This window comes from Cetorhinus maximus, chromosome 5 (assembly GCF_964194155.1).
Source record: "Cetorhinus maximus chromosome 5, sCetMax3.hap1.1, whole genome shotgun sequence".
Lineage (NCBI taxonomy): Eukaryota > Metazoa > Chordata > Chondrichthyes > Lamniformes > Cetorhinidae > Cetorhinus > Cetorhinus maximus.
In genome coordinates, this window is record NC_135883.1 from 37,217,123 (window position 1) to 37,232,856 (window position 15,734).

Sequence of the window (15,734 nt, forward strand, 5' to 3'; positions counted from 1 at the left end):
GGGACTTGGGGGTTCCAGGTACATAAATCATTAAATATCGTAACCAGTTACAGGAAATAATCAAAAAGCAAATGGTCTTTGTATTTGGAGGACTAGAATACCAGAGGCTAGAAGTCAAGCTTCAGCTGTACAAGGCCCTGAGTAGTTGACACCTGGAGTACTGTGAGCAATTTTTGTCACCCTACTTTAGGAAACATATATTGGCCTTGGAGAGAATGTGATGTCGATTTACTAGAATGAGACCCAGACTCCAAGGGTTAAATTACATGGGGAGACTAAACACTCCAGTGTTGCATTTCCTGCAATTTAGCAAGTTTAGGGGTGATGTCATCAAAGTTTTCAAGACAGCAGATAGGGTAGATTGAGAGAAGGTATTTGCACTGACTGAGGAGTCCAGGACTAGGGGGCAGAGTCTAAAAATTAGAGCCAGGCTTTTCGGATTAAGAGACACTTCCACACACAAAGGGTGTTCAAAGTTTGGAACTCTCTTCCACCAATGGCAATCGGTGCCAGATCAACTGTAAATTTAAAACCTGAAATTGTTAGTTAAAGGTATTAAAATATACGGGGAAAAGGAGAGTATATGGGGTTAGATTGCAGATCATCCATGAACAGGCTTGAGGGGTTAACTCCTGTCCCTGTGTTTCTAGGAGTTCTCTCGGCTGTCCTGACCAATACTTATCCCTGAGCCAACACCTAAAAGGAGATGTCCTGGTCATTATCACATTACTGTTTGTGGGAGCTTGCTGTGTACAAATTGACTGCCATGTTTTCTACATTACAACAGTGACTACACTTCCAAAGCACTTCATTGGCTGCAAAGTGCTTTGGAATGTCCTGAGGTCATTGCTTTAAAATGCACACTCTTTCTTTCAGGTCTTGTTTAAGATGCTCCTGGGCAGCGCCAAGTATGGTGAAGCAGCCTTATTTTTATCAGTGCTGGGACTCTTTAACATCACGTTCATCACATGTGTTCCGGTGGCCCTATACTTCACTGGCATTGAACACTGGACCCCGTTCAGCCTTGTTCCCTGGGAGAAACTGTGTGGGATGGCCATCCTCTTGCTGTGTAAGTCCTGAGTGGTTTTTGAGAAGTGAAGAATGTCTACACCTCCCCTCCCCCACCACAGCATCTCTCCACCATCATTGCCAAGTCTGTGAATGAACTGCCGACTGAGCCCCTCGGGGAACTTTGGGGCTGTGGGTGGGGGTGGGGGGAAATCATAGGGGTTGATTTTTAAGGGGTTCCTTGGCCGGTAGGTTGCCTCTGAGGAAGAAGCTGGTGGGTTCAAGTTCCTCACCAGAGACTTGAGCACCCAATCCAGGCTGACACTCCAGTACAGTACTGAGGGAGTGCTACACTGTCTGAGGTGCCTTCTTTTGAGTGAGATGTTAAACCAAGGTCCCGCCTGCTCTCTCGGCGGATGTAAATATTTCTTAGCAATATTTCGAAGGTGAGCAGGGGGCTTTTCCCTCATCTCCTGGTCAATAGTCATTCCTCAATCAACATCACTAAACGCAGATTAGTTGGTCATCCCTCATTGCTGTTTGTGGGATCTTACTGTGTGCAAATTGGCTGCCCTGTCACCTACTTTACAACAGTGACTGCACTTCAAAAAGTGCCTCATTGACTGTGAAATGCTTTGAGATATCCTGAGGCCCTGAAAGGCGCTATATAAATGCAAGTTTTCCATTTCCTAAATCCGTGATGTCTTGTGTCCATTGTTTCAGCCTTTAACATCCTGATGAATTTTGGGATTGCCGTCACCTCCCCGACTCTGATTTCAGTGGGAGTGGTCCTCAGTGTTCCTGTAAATGCCGGTAAGAAAGTTTCTCTTTGACTCCTTTCTTAGACAGCCTGGCACCCGGGGCAAAAAGAGCAAAACAGGAGTTTCCAAACCCTCACCAATGCTCTCCTGGCTGACTCCCCGCTTTCTGGAAGGTTAAAGAGGTGTTGAAAATTGTGAAGGCTTATGATAAACTGATGGGGGGGAAAAACCGATCCCACTGGCTTCGGGGCAAAGCAGCAGATGGAGTTCAATGTGTAGGGGGGGGGGAGAGTGAGGTCCCGCACATTGGATCAAAGAAAGCTTGATCAGAGTTTCGTCTAATTGATGAGAAACTCAGGACTGTGGAGGAACAGAGAGAGATCCAGCAGCCCAAATGCAAAAATAAATCACTAAAAGCTAGTGGAGAGGTATAAAAAATAACCATAAAGCTAATGGAATGTTGGCCTTTATCTCAGAGGGCTGGGATACAAACAGCTGGATGTTTGTTACAGCTGTACAGAGCTCTGGTTAGACCCCAGCAAGTGTACTGCTTTCAGCTCCAGTCACTGCACCTCAGGAAGGATATATTGGCCTTGTAGAGGGTGCAGCGCAGATTCTCCAGAACGATACTGGGGGATACACGACTTAAATTAAGAGACCAGGTTGACATTCCCTTACGTGTAAGAAGATTAAGGAATTATCTAACTGAGGTCTATAAGATGATTATCAGAGTCGATAGGGCAAGTAAACTATTTCCTCTGGGGGGGGGAGAGTGTTCAGTACAATGGGGGCTTGGCATTAAAATGAGAGCCAGGCCATTCAGGGGTGATGTCAGGGAGCACTTCTTCACACAAAGGGTGGTGGAAATCTGGAACTCTCTACCCCCACCGATGGCTGATGAGGCTGGGGGCCCATTGAAAATTTCAGCACTGTGCTTGATGGATTTTTGCGAGGTAGCGATGTCAGGGGCTATGGAACCGAGGTGGGTAAACAGAGTTCAGATACGGATCAGCTGTGATCTAACCGAATGGCGTAGGGAACAGGTTGGAGGGGCTGAAGGGCCTTCTGTCCCTATTTTCCTGTAAAGGTCAGTAACGAGCGGCCACAGGCAGACCAGGCGTGTCATCGCAGCTGGTTCTAAGCGACAGGAGCGAGAGTGAATTAGGCCATTCAGTCAGAAACTCCAAGCCCCGTGCTAACTGGTGACATTAAAAAACCCAAAAGCCCAGCAGCAGAGAGTTCACTTGTTCGTTGGAAAGAGGAAGCAAGTCCCTGATCAGATCTCTGTTCACCCCCCTGGTCCCTCCACCCCCCCACCCTGACTTTCCTCCATCCTCTGCCCTAGAGGCTTCAGCCATTTCAGTGCCACAGCCTGGAATTGGCCCTAATCTCCTCTCCAGTGCCTCCCACCTGATTGACCTGCAGCCATCACCACCCCACCAACCCCCTGCCCCTCCCCACCTCACCCCTTCAAATCTACCGCTTTGGTCATTAAACCTCAACTGTTCTCCAGCTTACTGCAGGGGTGGTGGAATATTCTCATCTCTGCGATTCACTTTGAGCTGTTTAATTCTGTTTCAGGAGCAACTTGAGGGCAGGTCAATGCAGGTGGGCGGGTTCTTTGGTTTAGACATTAAACTGATGCCCCCTCTGCCCTCCCGGGGTGGACGTAAAAGATCCCGTAGCACTGAAGAGTAGGGGACTTACCCCCGGGGTCCCAGCCAATATTTATCTCTCAAGAAACATCACCAAAAAAAAAACAGATTATGTGGACATTATCACATTGCTGTTTGTGGGAGCTTGCTGTGTGCAAATTGACTGCTGCGTATCCTGCATGACAGTGGTTGCTACACTGTAAATAGTATGTCATTGGCTGTAACACACTTTGGGGTATCCTGAGGTGAAAGGTGCTGTAGAAATGTGACTTCTTTCCTTTACATTGCAAAACATTCTCAACAGGGAAACCTGGGAGGAATTTGGGGGCAGTTAGAGTGAATGGAGAAAGTTCTGATTCTAGTCAATCCTGTCACTGTGTTCTGAGTGCTTCAACTCTGCAATGACATTGGAAGCTTCCAATCGGTCCTGGTGCCCACTGTTTATAATGAATGATTCCAGGATGGGTTCTGGATCTGAGTAGGTGGCAGTGCCCAGTGCCAGGTACTGGCTCCTCAGCCCATGTCCCTAAGGGCAACTGCTTGAGAGCAGCTGCTTATAGTCCTTAAGGGAAGGTAAACTGCTGTCCTTGCCCATTCAGACCTATACGTGACTCTAATCCCCACACCTACAAGCCTGACTCTTAACTACCCTCTGAAGTTGCCTAACAAGCCCCTAAGACATGTCAAACCAGGTAACTAGGGATGGGCAACACCACAAAAATATCCACAAATAAACAAAAACAGAAATACCTGGAAAAACTCAGCAAGTCTGGCAGCATCTGCGGAGAGGAACAAAGTCGACGTTTCGAGTCCTCATGACCCTTCAACAGAACAGTTCAGTTGAAGGGTCATGAGGACTCGAAACGTCGACTTTGCTCTTCTCCGCCGATGCTGCCAGACCTGCTGACTTTTTCCAGGTATTTCTGTTTTTTGTTTTGGATTTCCAGCATCTGCAGTTTTTTGTTTTTATCCACAAATAAACACTCAGAGGTAGAGTGGTGTAGAGCAGGCATTCTTAACCAGGGGTCCGCACCCGCGTAGGGGTCCACGAGAAGCTTTCTGTTGGCTCCACCGCTGCCTCTTCCAACACCACCAATCTAGCTCCTGGATTGGCTCAGTTCTTACCGACTGCTGATTGGTAGACATCACCATCAGCATCATACCAATCACGTGACCTAGTTCAGCTCTCACTTCTCTCTCATGAGTCAGCAATTCACTTACAAAGTTCAACCTTAGAACTAAACTGTTGACAATATTTTAATATATTTTTCGCTGCTTAGATCCAATAATAAAATGTTATTCCATGACTGTATGATGTTTATTTTATTGCCTTTCTCTCCCAATGCTCCTGTGCCCCACTCCCTGCCCACGTTGTTCTTCTGGAAGGTATGAACCAGCCAATTCTGTTTGAATGATCAATGGGTGCAGTACAGACATTTCAACAGGGAGAGGGCTCCAGGTACTGAAACCACAAAACAACAAACCCAGAGCTTGTAGCCAAATAAAATATTCAGGTGGGAACTATGAAGGTCCATAATGAGAGGGAATGGGAACCCAGAGAGCTGAAGGCCGGGGCTGAGGGACATCCTGCAGAATCGATCCCTCTCTCCCAGGAAGGCGAGTTGCTGTAAAGCGTCAGAAACACCTAAAGGGAAGTGACAGAACAGCCCACAGACTCAATCTCCAAGAAAACCACTGACCCATTTATTTCAATATAGAAACAGGAGAAAGTGAAACAAGAGAAGAAAAAAGAGTGGTTAATTCTGTATTTGTGCAGGAGGGAGCTTAGGGATGTAGTTGGTGTCCCAGAGATGTGAGGCTGTTTCAATCGAGGTCAGGTATGGAGATCAGCAGCTTAGAGTGTTCCAACTGGTGATAGGGTGTCGGAGACGGTGAGGGCTCCAGGTATGGGAGATGGTGAGTGCTCCGGGTGTCGGAGACGGTGAGGGCTCCGGGTATGGGAGACGGTGAGGGCTCCGGGTATGGGAGACGGTTAGGGCTCCGGGTACGGGAGACGGTGAGGGCTCCGGGTATTGAAGACAGTGAGGGCTCCGACACGGTGAGGGCTCCGGGTGTGGGAGACAGTGAGGGCTCCGGGTATGGGAGACGGTGAGGGCTCCGGGTCTGGGAGACGGTGAGGGCTGTGGGTCTGGGAGACGGTGAGGGCTCCGGGTTTGGGAGACGGTGAGGGCTCCGGGTCTGGGAGACGGTGAGGGCTCTGGGTCTGGGAGACGGTGAGGGCTCCGGGTTTGGGAGACGGTGAGGGCTCCGGGTATGGGAGACGGTGAGTGCTCCGGGTATGGGAGACGGTGAGGGCTCCAGGTATGGGAGACGGTGAGGGCTCCGGGTATGGGAGACGGTGAGGGCTCCGGGTGTGGGAGATGGTGAGGGCTCCGTGTACGGGAGACGGTGAGGGCTCCAGGTATCGGAGTTGGTGAGGGTTCCAGGTATGGGAGACGGTGAGTGCTCCGGGTATGGGAGACGGTGAGGGCTCCGGGTGTGGGAGACAGTGAGGGCTCCGGGTATCTGAGACGGTGAGGGCTCCGGGTGTGGGAGACGGTGAGGGCTCCGGGTATGGGAGACGGTGAGGGCTCCGGGTGTCGGAGACGGTGAGGGCTCCGGGTATGGGAGACGGTGAGGGACCCAGGTATGGGAGAAAGTGAGGGCTCTGCGTATGGGAGACAGTGTAGGTTCAGGGTATCGGAGATGGTGAGGGCTCTGGATATGGGAGACGGTGAGGGTTCAGGGTATCGGAGACGGTGAGGGCTCCGGCTGTCGGAGATGGTGAGGGCTCCGGGTGTCGGAGACAGTGAGGTCTCCGGGTGTGGGAGACGGTGAGGGCTCCGGGTGTGGGAGACAGGGAGGGCTCCGGGTATGGGCGACGGTGAGGGCTCCGGGTGTGGGAGACGGTGAGGGCTCCGGGTGTGGGAGACGGTGAGGGCTCCGGGTATGGGGGACGGTGAGGGCTACGGGTGTCGGAGACGGTGAGGGCTCCGGGTCTGGGAGACGGTGAGGGCTCCGGGTCTGGGAGACGGTGAGGGCTCCGGGTATGGGAGAAGGTGAGGGCTCCGGGTGTGGGAAACGGTGCGGGCTCCGGGTGTGGGAGACGGTGAGGGCTCCGGGTGTGGGAGACGGTGAGGGCTCCGTGTACGGGAGATGGTGAGGGCTCCAGGTATCGGAGTTGGTGAGTGTTCCAGGTATGGGAGACGGTGAGGGCCCAAGTTATGGGCGACGGTGAACATTCCGGGTGTGGGAGACGGTGAGGGCTCCGGATATGGGAGACGATGAGGGCTCCGGGTATGGGGGACGGTGAAGGCTCTGGGTATCGGAGACGGTGAGGGTTCCAGGTATGGGAGACGGTGAGGGCTCCGGGTATGGGAGACGGTGAGGGCTCCGGGTATGGGAGACGGTGAGGGTTCCGGGTGTGGGAGACGGTGAGGGATCCGGGTATGGGAGACGGTGAGGGCTCCGGGTATGGGAGACGGTGAGGGCTCCAGTCATGGGCGACGGTGAGGGTTCCGGGTGTGGGAGACGGTGAGCGATCCGGGTATGGGAGACGGTGCGGGCTCCAGTTATGGGCGACGGTGAGGGTTCCGGGTGTGGGAGACGGTGAGGGATCCGGGTATCGGAGACGGTGAGGGCTCCGGGTATGGGAGACGGTGAGGGCTCCGGGTATGGGAGACGGTGAGTGCTCCGGGTATGGGAGACGGTGAGGGCTCCGGGTATGGGAGACAGTGAGGGCTCTGGGTATCAGAGACGGTGTGGGCTCCGGGTATGGGAGACGGTGAGTGCTCCGGGTGTGGGAGACGGTGAGGGCTCCGGGTATGGGAGACGGTGAGTGCTCCGGGTATGGGAGACGGTGAGGGCTCCGGGTTTCGGAGACGGTGAGCGCTCCAGTTATGGGAGACGGTGAGGGCTTCGGGTATGGGAGACGGTGAGGGTTCCAGGTATGGTAGACGGTGAGTGCTCCGGGTGTGGGAGACGGTGAGGACTCCGGGTATGGGAGACGGTGAGTGCTCCGGGTTTCGGAGACGGTGAGGGCCCTGGGTATCGGAGACGGTGAGCGCTCCAGTTATGGGAGACGGTGAGGGCTCCGGATATCGGAGACGGTGAGGGTTCCAGGTATGGGCGACGGTGAGGGCTCCAGTTATGGGCGACGGTGAGTGCTCCGGGTATGGGAGACGGTGAGGGTTCTGGGTATGGGAGACGGTGAGGGTTCCGGGTGTGGGAGACGGTGAGGGATCCGGGTGTGGGAGACGTTGAGGGCTCCGGGTATGGGAGACGGTGAGGTCTCCGGGTATGGGAGACGGTGAGGCCTCCGGGTATGGGCGACAGTGAGGGCTCCGGGTATGGGCGACGGTGAGGACTCCGGGTATGGGAGACGGTGAGTGCTCTGGGTGTGGGAGATGGTGAGGGCTCCGGGTATGGGCGACGGTGAGGGCTCCGGGTATGGGAGACGGTGAGGTCTCCGGGTATGGGCGACGGTGAGGGCTCCGGGTATGGGAGATGGTGAGTGCTCCGGGTATGGGAGATGGTGAGTGCTCCGGGTATGGGAGATGGTGAGGGCTCCGGGTATGGGAGATGGTGAGGGCTCCGGGTATCTCACTGATTGAGAGTTTGAGTTCAAATTCAGCTTTAAAATATAACTGGGAAAGAAATACACTGGGTAACCATCAAAGTCAAATTGTCATAAAATCCTGTCCAGTTCATTACTGGCACTGTCGTTTGGAGTTCTCAAACTGTTTGCTTTCGAGGCTCCCCTGCAACAGACACTCTCCGCACCGCCAGGCCAAGGCACAACTGTTTTTTTCTGTATTAGTTGATGAATTAAATATATATGTTTAATTTTGTTTTACTTACCGCGTGATGGTTAAATGAAGGTGGGCTGAATGGCCTTCCTAATGTTTACTTCACGTGATCTTGTGGAAAGGCCTGTGGCTTTAGCACTAAACCAGTTGACCCAGGCTGGTACGTTGTTGCTGAATGGTGTTCAGTGGACGTGCTGTGCAATGCTGGTTCATTAACCAGAAAACCCCTCAGCCTGTGATCAGGGAACTGTTCTGAGGAACTTTCCCCCACATCAAATGGTAAATAATGTGTCCAATAAGGAGCAGTTTGCAAAAATACACAGAACGCGACACAAGCGAATCTGTCTATAGAAAGGGTAATAAATACCCAGAATCATTTTTAAAGGTTAGGAAAAGTTTTCAAAGTTCTGAAAGGGGATTGTTAGTTAAGTTTTAATTGCTGGACTGCTGGTTGAACAGTTGAACAGGAACATGCAGAATGCCGAGGCGCAGTGTAAGATGGCAGCCAGCTTTGCGGCAGCGAAATAACTGCAGCTTCTACGGCAGTCACTCAAAGAAGTATTTCAGTATTTATTCGGTCTGCTTTCCAATAGTTAGTAAATCCAGTTTAAACAATAACAGAAGCTGAAAGTGATGGAATACACGATGTTGAATCAGCCTGACAGTGGTCCCTTCCCCTCTATCAGTGTTATTAATTTCCAGCAGCTCAGTTGATTCCCACACGTTCAGTCAGATACTTTGAACGTCCATTATATTCATCCTTTTTTTGCCTCTTGTTGCACGTTCCAGGCTCTGTAACAGTTCCTGTGTCTTCAACTCTTAGCTGCAGTGAGTACCTTGGGCTAGGTCAGTACTTTACCCAGCACATCTAAATCCACATTGTTGGGCTGCATTGGCTTCTCATCCACCTCAGTCAGGGGGGGAGGTCCTGGCCGCACTGTGCAGGTCTACGGACATCGAGGGAAACCTGAGCTCAGGCTGTGCGGGTTGGCACATGATCCACACTGTAGCAGGTTGACATACTCCTGACTTCTGATAGGCTGCGTGTTCCTCACCCTCAATCCTTATTGGCTGCACTGAGCTCTTTTCCCACAGCTCTGCCCTCCCGCTGGCCTCACTGCCAGTCATAGGATAAGAGGTGGTGCTGTGCAGAGGCAGTGTCCGCTAGACCCCTTGAAACCTCCTGGTGGGCCCCGAAAGGGCTGCATGGTTGATAACCGTGCCTCAAGGGTAGGAAATCTGCCATCCTTACCCAGTCTTGGCCAATACGTGACTCCAGTCCCACCCACACCAACAGGGCTGACTGTTAACTCCCCTCCAATGTGGGCCACTCAGTTGGATCAAAGCACTACCAGTGGTTCAAGAGGGCCCAACACCACCTTCTCAAGGGGCAAGGGACGAGAAATAGATGGGAGGCCTGAAAACGAATGAAAACCCAAGGCCAGGTCTTAACACTGCTTGTTGGTTCTCTGCCCCCCACCCTCCCTCCCTCCCACCACCCCCACCCCCCTCCCTCCCCCCCAACCACCCCCCCCCCCCTCCCCCCACCCACAGTTGCTGATGCGTATTCCAGCGACATCGTGTTTAATGGCGTGCGAGTGATCGCCATCCTGATCATCTGCCTGGGCTTCCTGCTGCTGCTGCTGCCAGAGGAATGGGATCGCCTGGCCTTGGAGTTCATCTCCCGTTTCAAGGTCAGCAAGAAGGAGGAGGCCATCGAGGAGCGGGGGGAGCCGGGCTTCGCAGGACAAAGCCGCCACAAGGGCTCGCGAACCTCCACGGCGACTTTTGCACACTCGTTCTAGCCAGCGGAGCCCAGCGAACTGTGTTATTACAAGAGATTTTTTTTTTTTAAAAACTTCCCTGGTGGAAAGCAGGAACACACAATGAGCTCATATTACATATGGGTGCCTATTTCATAGGGATGTTTCTAAAGGATTGGCCATGTTGTCTAATTGCTTGTATTTCTTGGGCCCACAGGCTGGTGGTCAGGTAATCACTGAAGGGAAGGGGTGGCTCTCCCCGCCACCCCCCCTACCCCGGATTAGTTTTTGTTGTTGCACAGTGGGGGCGGGGGCAGGGAGGGTGAATTACCCTCAGGATGGGGGTGGGTGGTACCAAGTTGGCTTCCCATTTTACACCCTGTCCGATTTTCCACTCCCACCGGGCCCGGTGTCAAGCCCACGCTGGCTCACCCTCAGCCTCGGCTCTGCCGTGCCGCCATTTCCTTGCACATCCGACAACTACAAAGCACCGAGAGGTTGGTGGGAAGGGGGAGGGACAGCGGCATTGCTGTGTCCTGGTGAGTATCTGCATGTGGCAGGTGATCGATGCAGTCTTTACGGCGGAGAAAAGTTCAGGTGGATTTCCCAAAGAATGTAACGTAATTCTTTTGTTCTTCTCTGTTAGATCCAGGGTATTCCAATGGTATTCCCAACACGTGGATCGCTGAATGCTGGCTCATGTAATCCAGCCCCTAATGTTTAAACTCTTTATCCTCTCAATCCAGGACAGCCAATTTAATTATAAGGGCTAGCGTGAGTGGTCCTTTTAAGGACTGCATAATGTTTCATTTCTTTTGGTTACTGGTAGAGGATTTAGAGTTTAAAGGTGGTGTAAATAAAGGATGTCTAGGTACTGTTGTCACTATTAAAGGCAGATGCAATGGGGATCAGTTGGGCACTATGTATCACGAAGGCCGCGTGACCTTTGATCTGTGACGGAGATATTGGTGGGGGGCAATTTTCAGCGGGCACATTCTGCCAGCTGTGGAATACTGAGGTGTGGGGGGGGCCTCTCCGATTCCTGTCTGATTCTATTTTCGGACTAGCCTGTAAATAGACCCCTCTACCATCTAGGGAGGCTTTTTTAATATGCAAATAATTGTTCTACACACATTCTGCCTGCCCCCCTTGTAAGCAGCTTTCACAGATGGTCGCTGAAAGGGGCCAATAGCTTTTTTTTCAAATGTTATTTATTGAAGCCGGGGGGAGCAGTGGCCAGTCCTCCTTCCTCCCCACCAACCACCCCCCCCAACCCCTCCCAGCTAGGCCCTTCCCATTGATATCAGCTTATCCTCCTGTCAGTCCCCCTCTACCACATTAGGATCAGATCTTCCTCCACCTTCTCTGTCCCCCCCTACCCAGCTCCTTCACTCCACCTGACCAATTTCCTACACAATGAGGAGTGGCTATTTGGCACCCGCAATTTGCTCACTGTCTTCGAACCAGACGCTAATCTGAAAATGGTTTGGGCCCACCCCTGAGGATGATCACACTGTCGGAGGAGCCAGCTTCTGGGGGAGATGTTATACCCAAGCCCCTTTTGCCCTCTCAGGTGGGCATAAAAGATCCCATAGCACCACTGGAAGAAGCATATGGAATTCAGTTTAACAGCTAATCTGAAAGGCAGTATCTTAGACAGCGCAGCACTCCCTCCGTACTTGAATGGGAGTGGATATTGTGGTCAAGACTCCAGAGTGGGCCTTGAACTCTTGACCTTCTGACTCAGAGAGGGGAGACTGTTATCCACGGAGCCCATGGCTGGCACCTTTGTTAAAGTTGAATCTCTCTGCCAACCCAACCACTCTTCTGTGGTGATCCACTGGCGTGTAATGATCTTTTTATTCTCAATAAAAACATAACGCCTTGCGAAATGAAACATTGGTGTTCAACACAAAGTTAAACACTAAGAGGACTATCACATCTGAGTACCACATACTTGGGCAGTCTGTTGTGTCTTTGAATTTTCTACTGACAGAAACCAAGACAAAAGCCTTTTAAATAGAGCTTGCATGCGTCATTCAACATAATCGAACTAAATGTGTCTGAATGTATGTATGTGTTTTTTTTTAAAAACAATCTAATGGTGACTGGAAATAAAGCATGACGTTCGGGTATAAAACACGATCAGTACGTGCATGGACCTCACTGCCAAAACCCAAACCCCCCAGCCCCCGGGGTCACCATTTCTGGGTCAGATGTATTCCAAGAGATTTCATCACAAGAGCTCTAGCTGCCAACCGCTCCGCCCCCACTCTCCCGCCATTGGTTGCCTCTCATGCCCATCCTCGCCGTGCCCACCTACCCACAGCCAATCGGAGAGCGAGCAGACTGTTCATTACCTAATTGGATAATATACTGTGCTGTCAGTAAACAGCCTTTCCCCGTCTCCAATATTTTTGTAACGAATAAAAGCATGCATTGAAAATAGATAAAAAATTACACCATTTTGTTTAAGGTCCCTGGACTTTTCTGTGGGGTTTTTTTCGCTTACTGCAGTGTGTCCTGGATTCAGGAGCCTCCAGGCCAACCCTGGACAGCTGGCAACCCAGCCATCCCCAGACGATATTACTCCACATATCAGATATTAGACACATGGCACGATGGGGGGAATGTCCAATCTCACAATCCTTATGTAAAAGCACAGAGGGACGCACTCTGGCAACTCAAGGGAGAGCAGGGGCTTTCAAAAGGTGTGTCACCTAAAGCTTTGTTCTTATCAGACGAGAATTCGCATCCCCCCTACAAAATTTAAATCTCATTAACATGCAGATATCTCCAGATCCTATAGCTTCCAGGTTGGAGAAGTTGGGATTGTTCTCCTTAGAGCAGAGGAGATTAAGGGGAGTTTTAATAGGTGTTCAACATGGTGAGGGCTTTCGATAGAGTAAATAGGGAGAAAATGTTTCCACTGACAGGAGGTTCGATGACTACAGGGTGAGATTTAATTAACAACAGAACTAGAGGTGAAATGAGAAGATTTTTCTTTTTCTGCAGCAAGTTGTTGTGATCTGGACTGCGCTGCCTGAAAGGGCGGTGGAAGCAGATTCAATAGCAACTTTTGAAAAGGAATTGGATAAATACTTGAAAAGAAAAAAAAATTACAGGGTTATTAAGAGCATGGAGTGGGACTAATTGGATTGCCCTTTCAAAGAGCCGACACATGTGATGGGCCGAATGGTCTCCCTCTGTGCTATCAGAATCTATGATTCCACTGTAACAGTGGTAAGTATGTGCAAGATGTTTCTGGCATGGGTAGTGGGACAAGGACTCTACAATGGGCTTCAAGCAGGAATCAGGCAAGCTTCTTGACAACAAATCGTGTTCGAAGTGATCAGGAATGAACCATAGAAAGCTGTGGATAGGTGGGCTAGAGGGTCAAAGGGCTTTTCCACCCTGGGGCTGTGTTACTATTTTAAAAGCCACTTTTATCTGGAAAGGATGGAATCCATTCATCTACAAAACTGTGTTAACTAAATAAAATAAGGGTGAAAAACAATTGTTTATTTTACAAGAAATTGCAAAAAATAATAAAATACATTGGTAAGAATTTTAATTTCTGTGGTCTCTTTGTCTTTAAAATATGTTCACCCCACGTCCTTCAACATGTCTGGCTGAGAGTTCAAACCATTCCCAATGAGTGCCAGGTGAGAAGCCTTACACAAAGCAGAGAAGTTATGTTAACCCTGTATCTAAGCTTGGTTAGGCCGCGTTAGGAGAACTATAAACAGTTCTGGTCTCCACTTTACAAGAAGCTTATAGGGGCTATGGAGAATGTGCAAAAAAATAGGCTCACAAGGATTATACCAGAGCGGAGAGGTCATAACTACTCTTGGAAAGAAAAGACTATGGGGTGACCTGATAGAGGCCCTTAAAATCATGAAAGGGTTTGATACGGTAGGTGTAGAGAAGATGTTTCCGATTGTGGGTAAGACCAAAATTAGGGACCATAAATATATGACAGTCACTAATAAATCCAGCAGGGAATTCGAGTGAAAACTCTTTACCCCGAGAGTGGTTAGAATGTGGTACTTGCTCCCACAGGAGTGGTTGAGGTGAATAGTGTCAATGTATTTAAGGGGAAGCTAGCTCAGTACATAAGGGAGAAAGAAATTGAAGTATAGGGTGAAATGGGAGGTGGCTCAAAATGGAACATAAATACCAGAATAAACCTGTTGGGCTGAATGGCCTGCTTCTGTGCCATACGTTTCATGTAAAGGGCAAGAATCTCGTAAGAGTAATACTGTATTTGGGAGGGTGTTCTGCAGGTTTCTGCTGAGATACGCTGCAGGTGATAATGACTATTACAGCAGCAAAAAGACCCATGATAGTGAGGGTGTGATTGTTAAACTGAAATCAAATACAGCCAAAACTGGACTTGGATATTCCCAGTGCTGTGTACACAAGAACATAAGAAATAGGGGCAGGAGTAGACCACATGGCCCAATGAGCCTGCTCCACCATTCAATACATCATGGTCTTCAGGGCACAAGCTTGGAATTAGATCCAGACCATTCAGGAGTGAAATCAGGAAGCACTTTGTCACATAAAGGGTCATGGAAATCTAGACATCTTCTTCACATTAGACTATGGAGACCTGAACCAATTCAAATTTCCAAGGCTGCAATCAATAGATCTTTGTTGGGTAAGAGTATCCAGGGGTAGGGAAATATCAGCTATTAGAAAAAATAATGGAATGAAAGGGAAGAAAGAATGTTCTCTCTATTCATTCATGGGATGTGGGTGTCGCTGGCTAGGCCAGTATTTATTACCCATTCTTAATTGTCCTTGAGAAGGTGGTGGTGAGCTGCCTTCTTGAACTGCTGCAGTCCATGTGGTGTAGGTACAGTGCGGTTAGGAGGGAGTGCCAGGATTTTGATCCAGTGACAATGAAGGACCGTGATATATTTCCAAATCAGGGTGGTGTGTAACTTGGAGGGGAACTTCCAGGTGGTGGCGTTCCCATGTGTCTGCTGCCCTTGTCCTTCTAGTTGGTAGAGGTCGCAGGTTTGGAAGGTGCTATCCAAGGAGCCTTGGTGAGTTGCTGCAGTGCACCTTGTAGATGGTACACACTGCTGCCACTGTGCGTCAGTGGTGGACGGAGTGAATGTTTGTGGAATGGGTGCCAATCAAGCGGGCTGCTTTGTCCTGGATGGTGTCAAGCTTCATGAGTGTTGTGGGAGCTGCACTCGTCTAGGCAAATGGACAGTATTCCATCACACTCTTGACTTGTGCCTTGTAGATGGTGGACAGGCTTTGGGGAGTCAGGAGGTGAGTTACTCGCCACAGATTTCCCAGCCTCTGACCTGCTCTTGTAGCCACAGTATTTATATGGCTAGTTCAGTTCAGTTTCTGGTCAATGGTAACACCCAGGATGTTGATAGTGGGGGATTCAGTGATGGTAATGCCATTGAATGTCAAGGGGCGATGGTTAGATTCTCTCTTGTTGGAGATGGTCATTGCCTGGCACTTGTGTGGCGCGAATGTTACTTGCCACTTATCAGCCCAAGCCTGAAAGTTGTCCAGGTCTTGCCACATATAGACATGGACTGCTTCAGTATCTGAGGAGTTGCAAATAGTGCTCAACATTGTGCAATCATCAGCGAATTTCCCCACTTCTGACCTTATGATGGAAGGAAGGTCATTGATGAAGCAGCTGAAGATGGTTGGGCCAAGGACACTACCCTGAGGAACTCCTGCAGTGATGTCCTGGAGCTGAGA

The 15,734-nt window shown here is 50.3% G+C and overlaps 1 protein-coding gene across 4 annotated transcripts in view; it reads left to right on the plus strand.

Annotated features, from left to right (window-relative positions):
* LOC144680587 (solute carrier family 35 member F3-like) overlaps positions 1-10,054 on the plus strand; it is a 102,193-nt gene extending 92,139 nt beyond the window's left edge. For all 4 annotated transcript variants that reach the window (XM_078541742.1, XM_078541741.1, XM_078541740.1 and 1 more), the window contains 3 exons: positions 877-1,069; positions 1,732-1,821; positions 9,787-10,054. In XM_078541742.1, the coding sequence (XP_078397868.1) occupies positions 877-1,069; positions 1,732-1,821; positions 9,787-10,037 (534 nt within the window). In that variant the 3' untranslated portion in view covers positions 10,038-10,054. The remainder of the gene's footprint in view (positions 1-876; positions 1,070-1,731; positions 1,822-9,786) is intronic.
* The last annotated feature ends 5,680 nt before the right edge of the window (positions 10,055-15,734 follow it).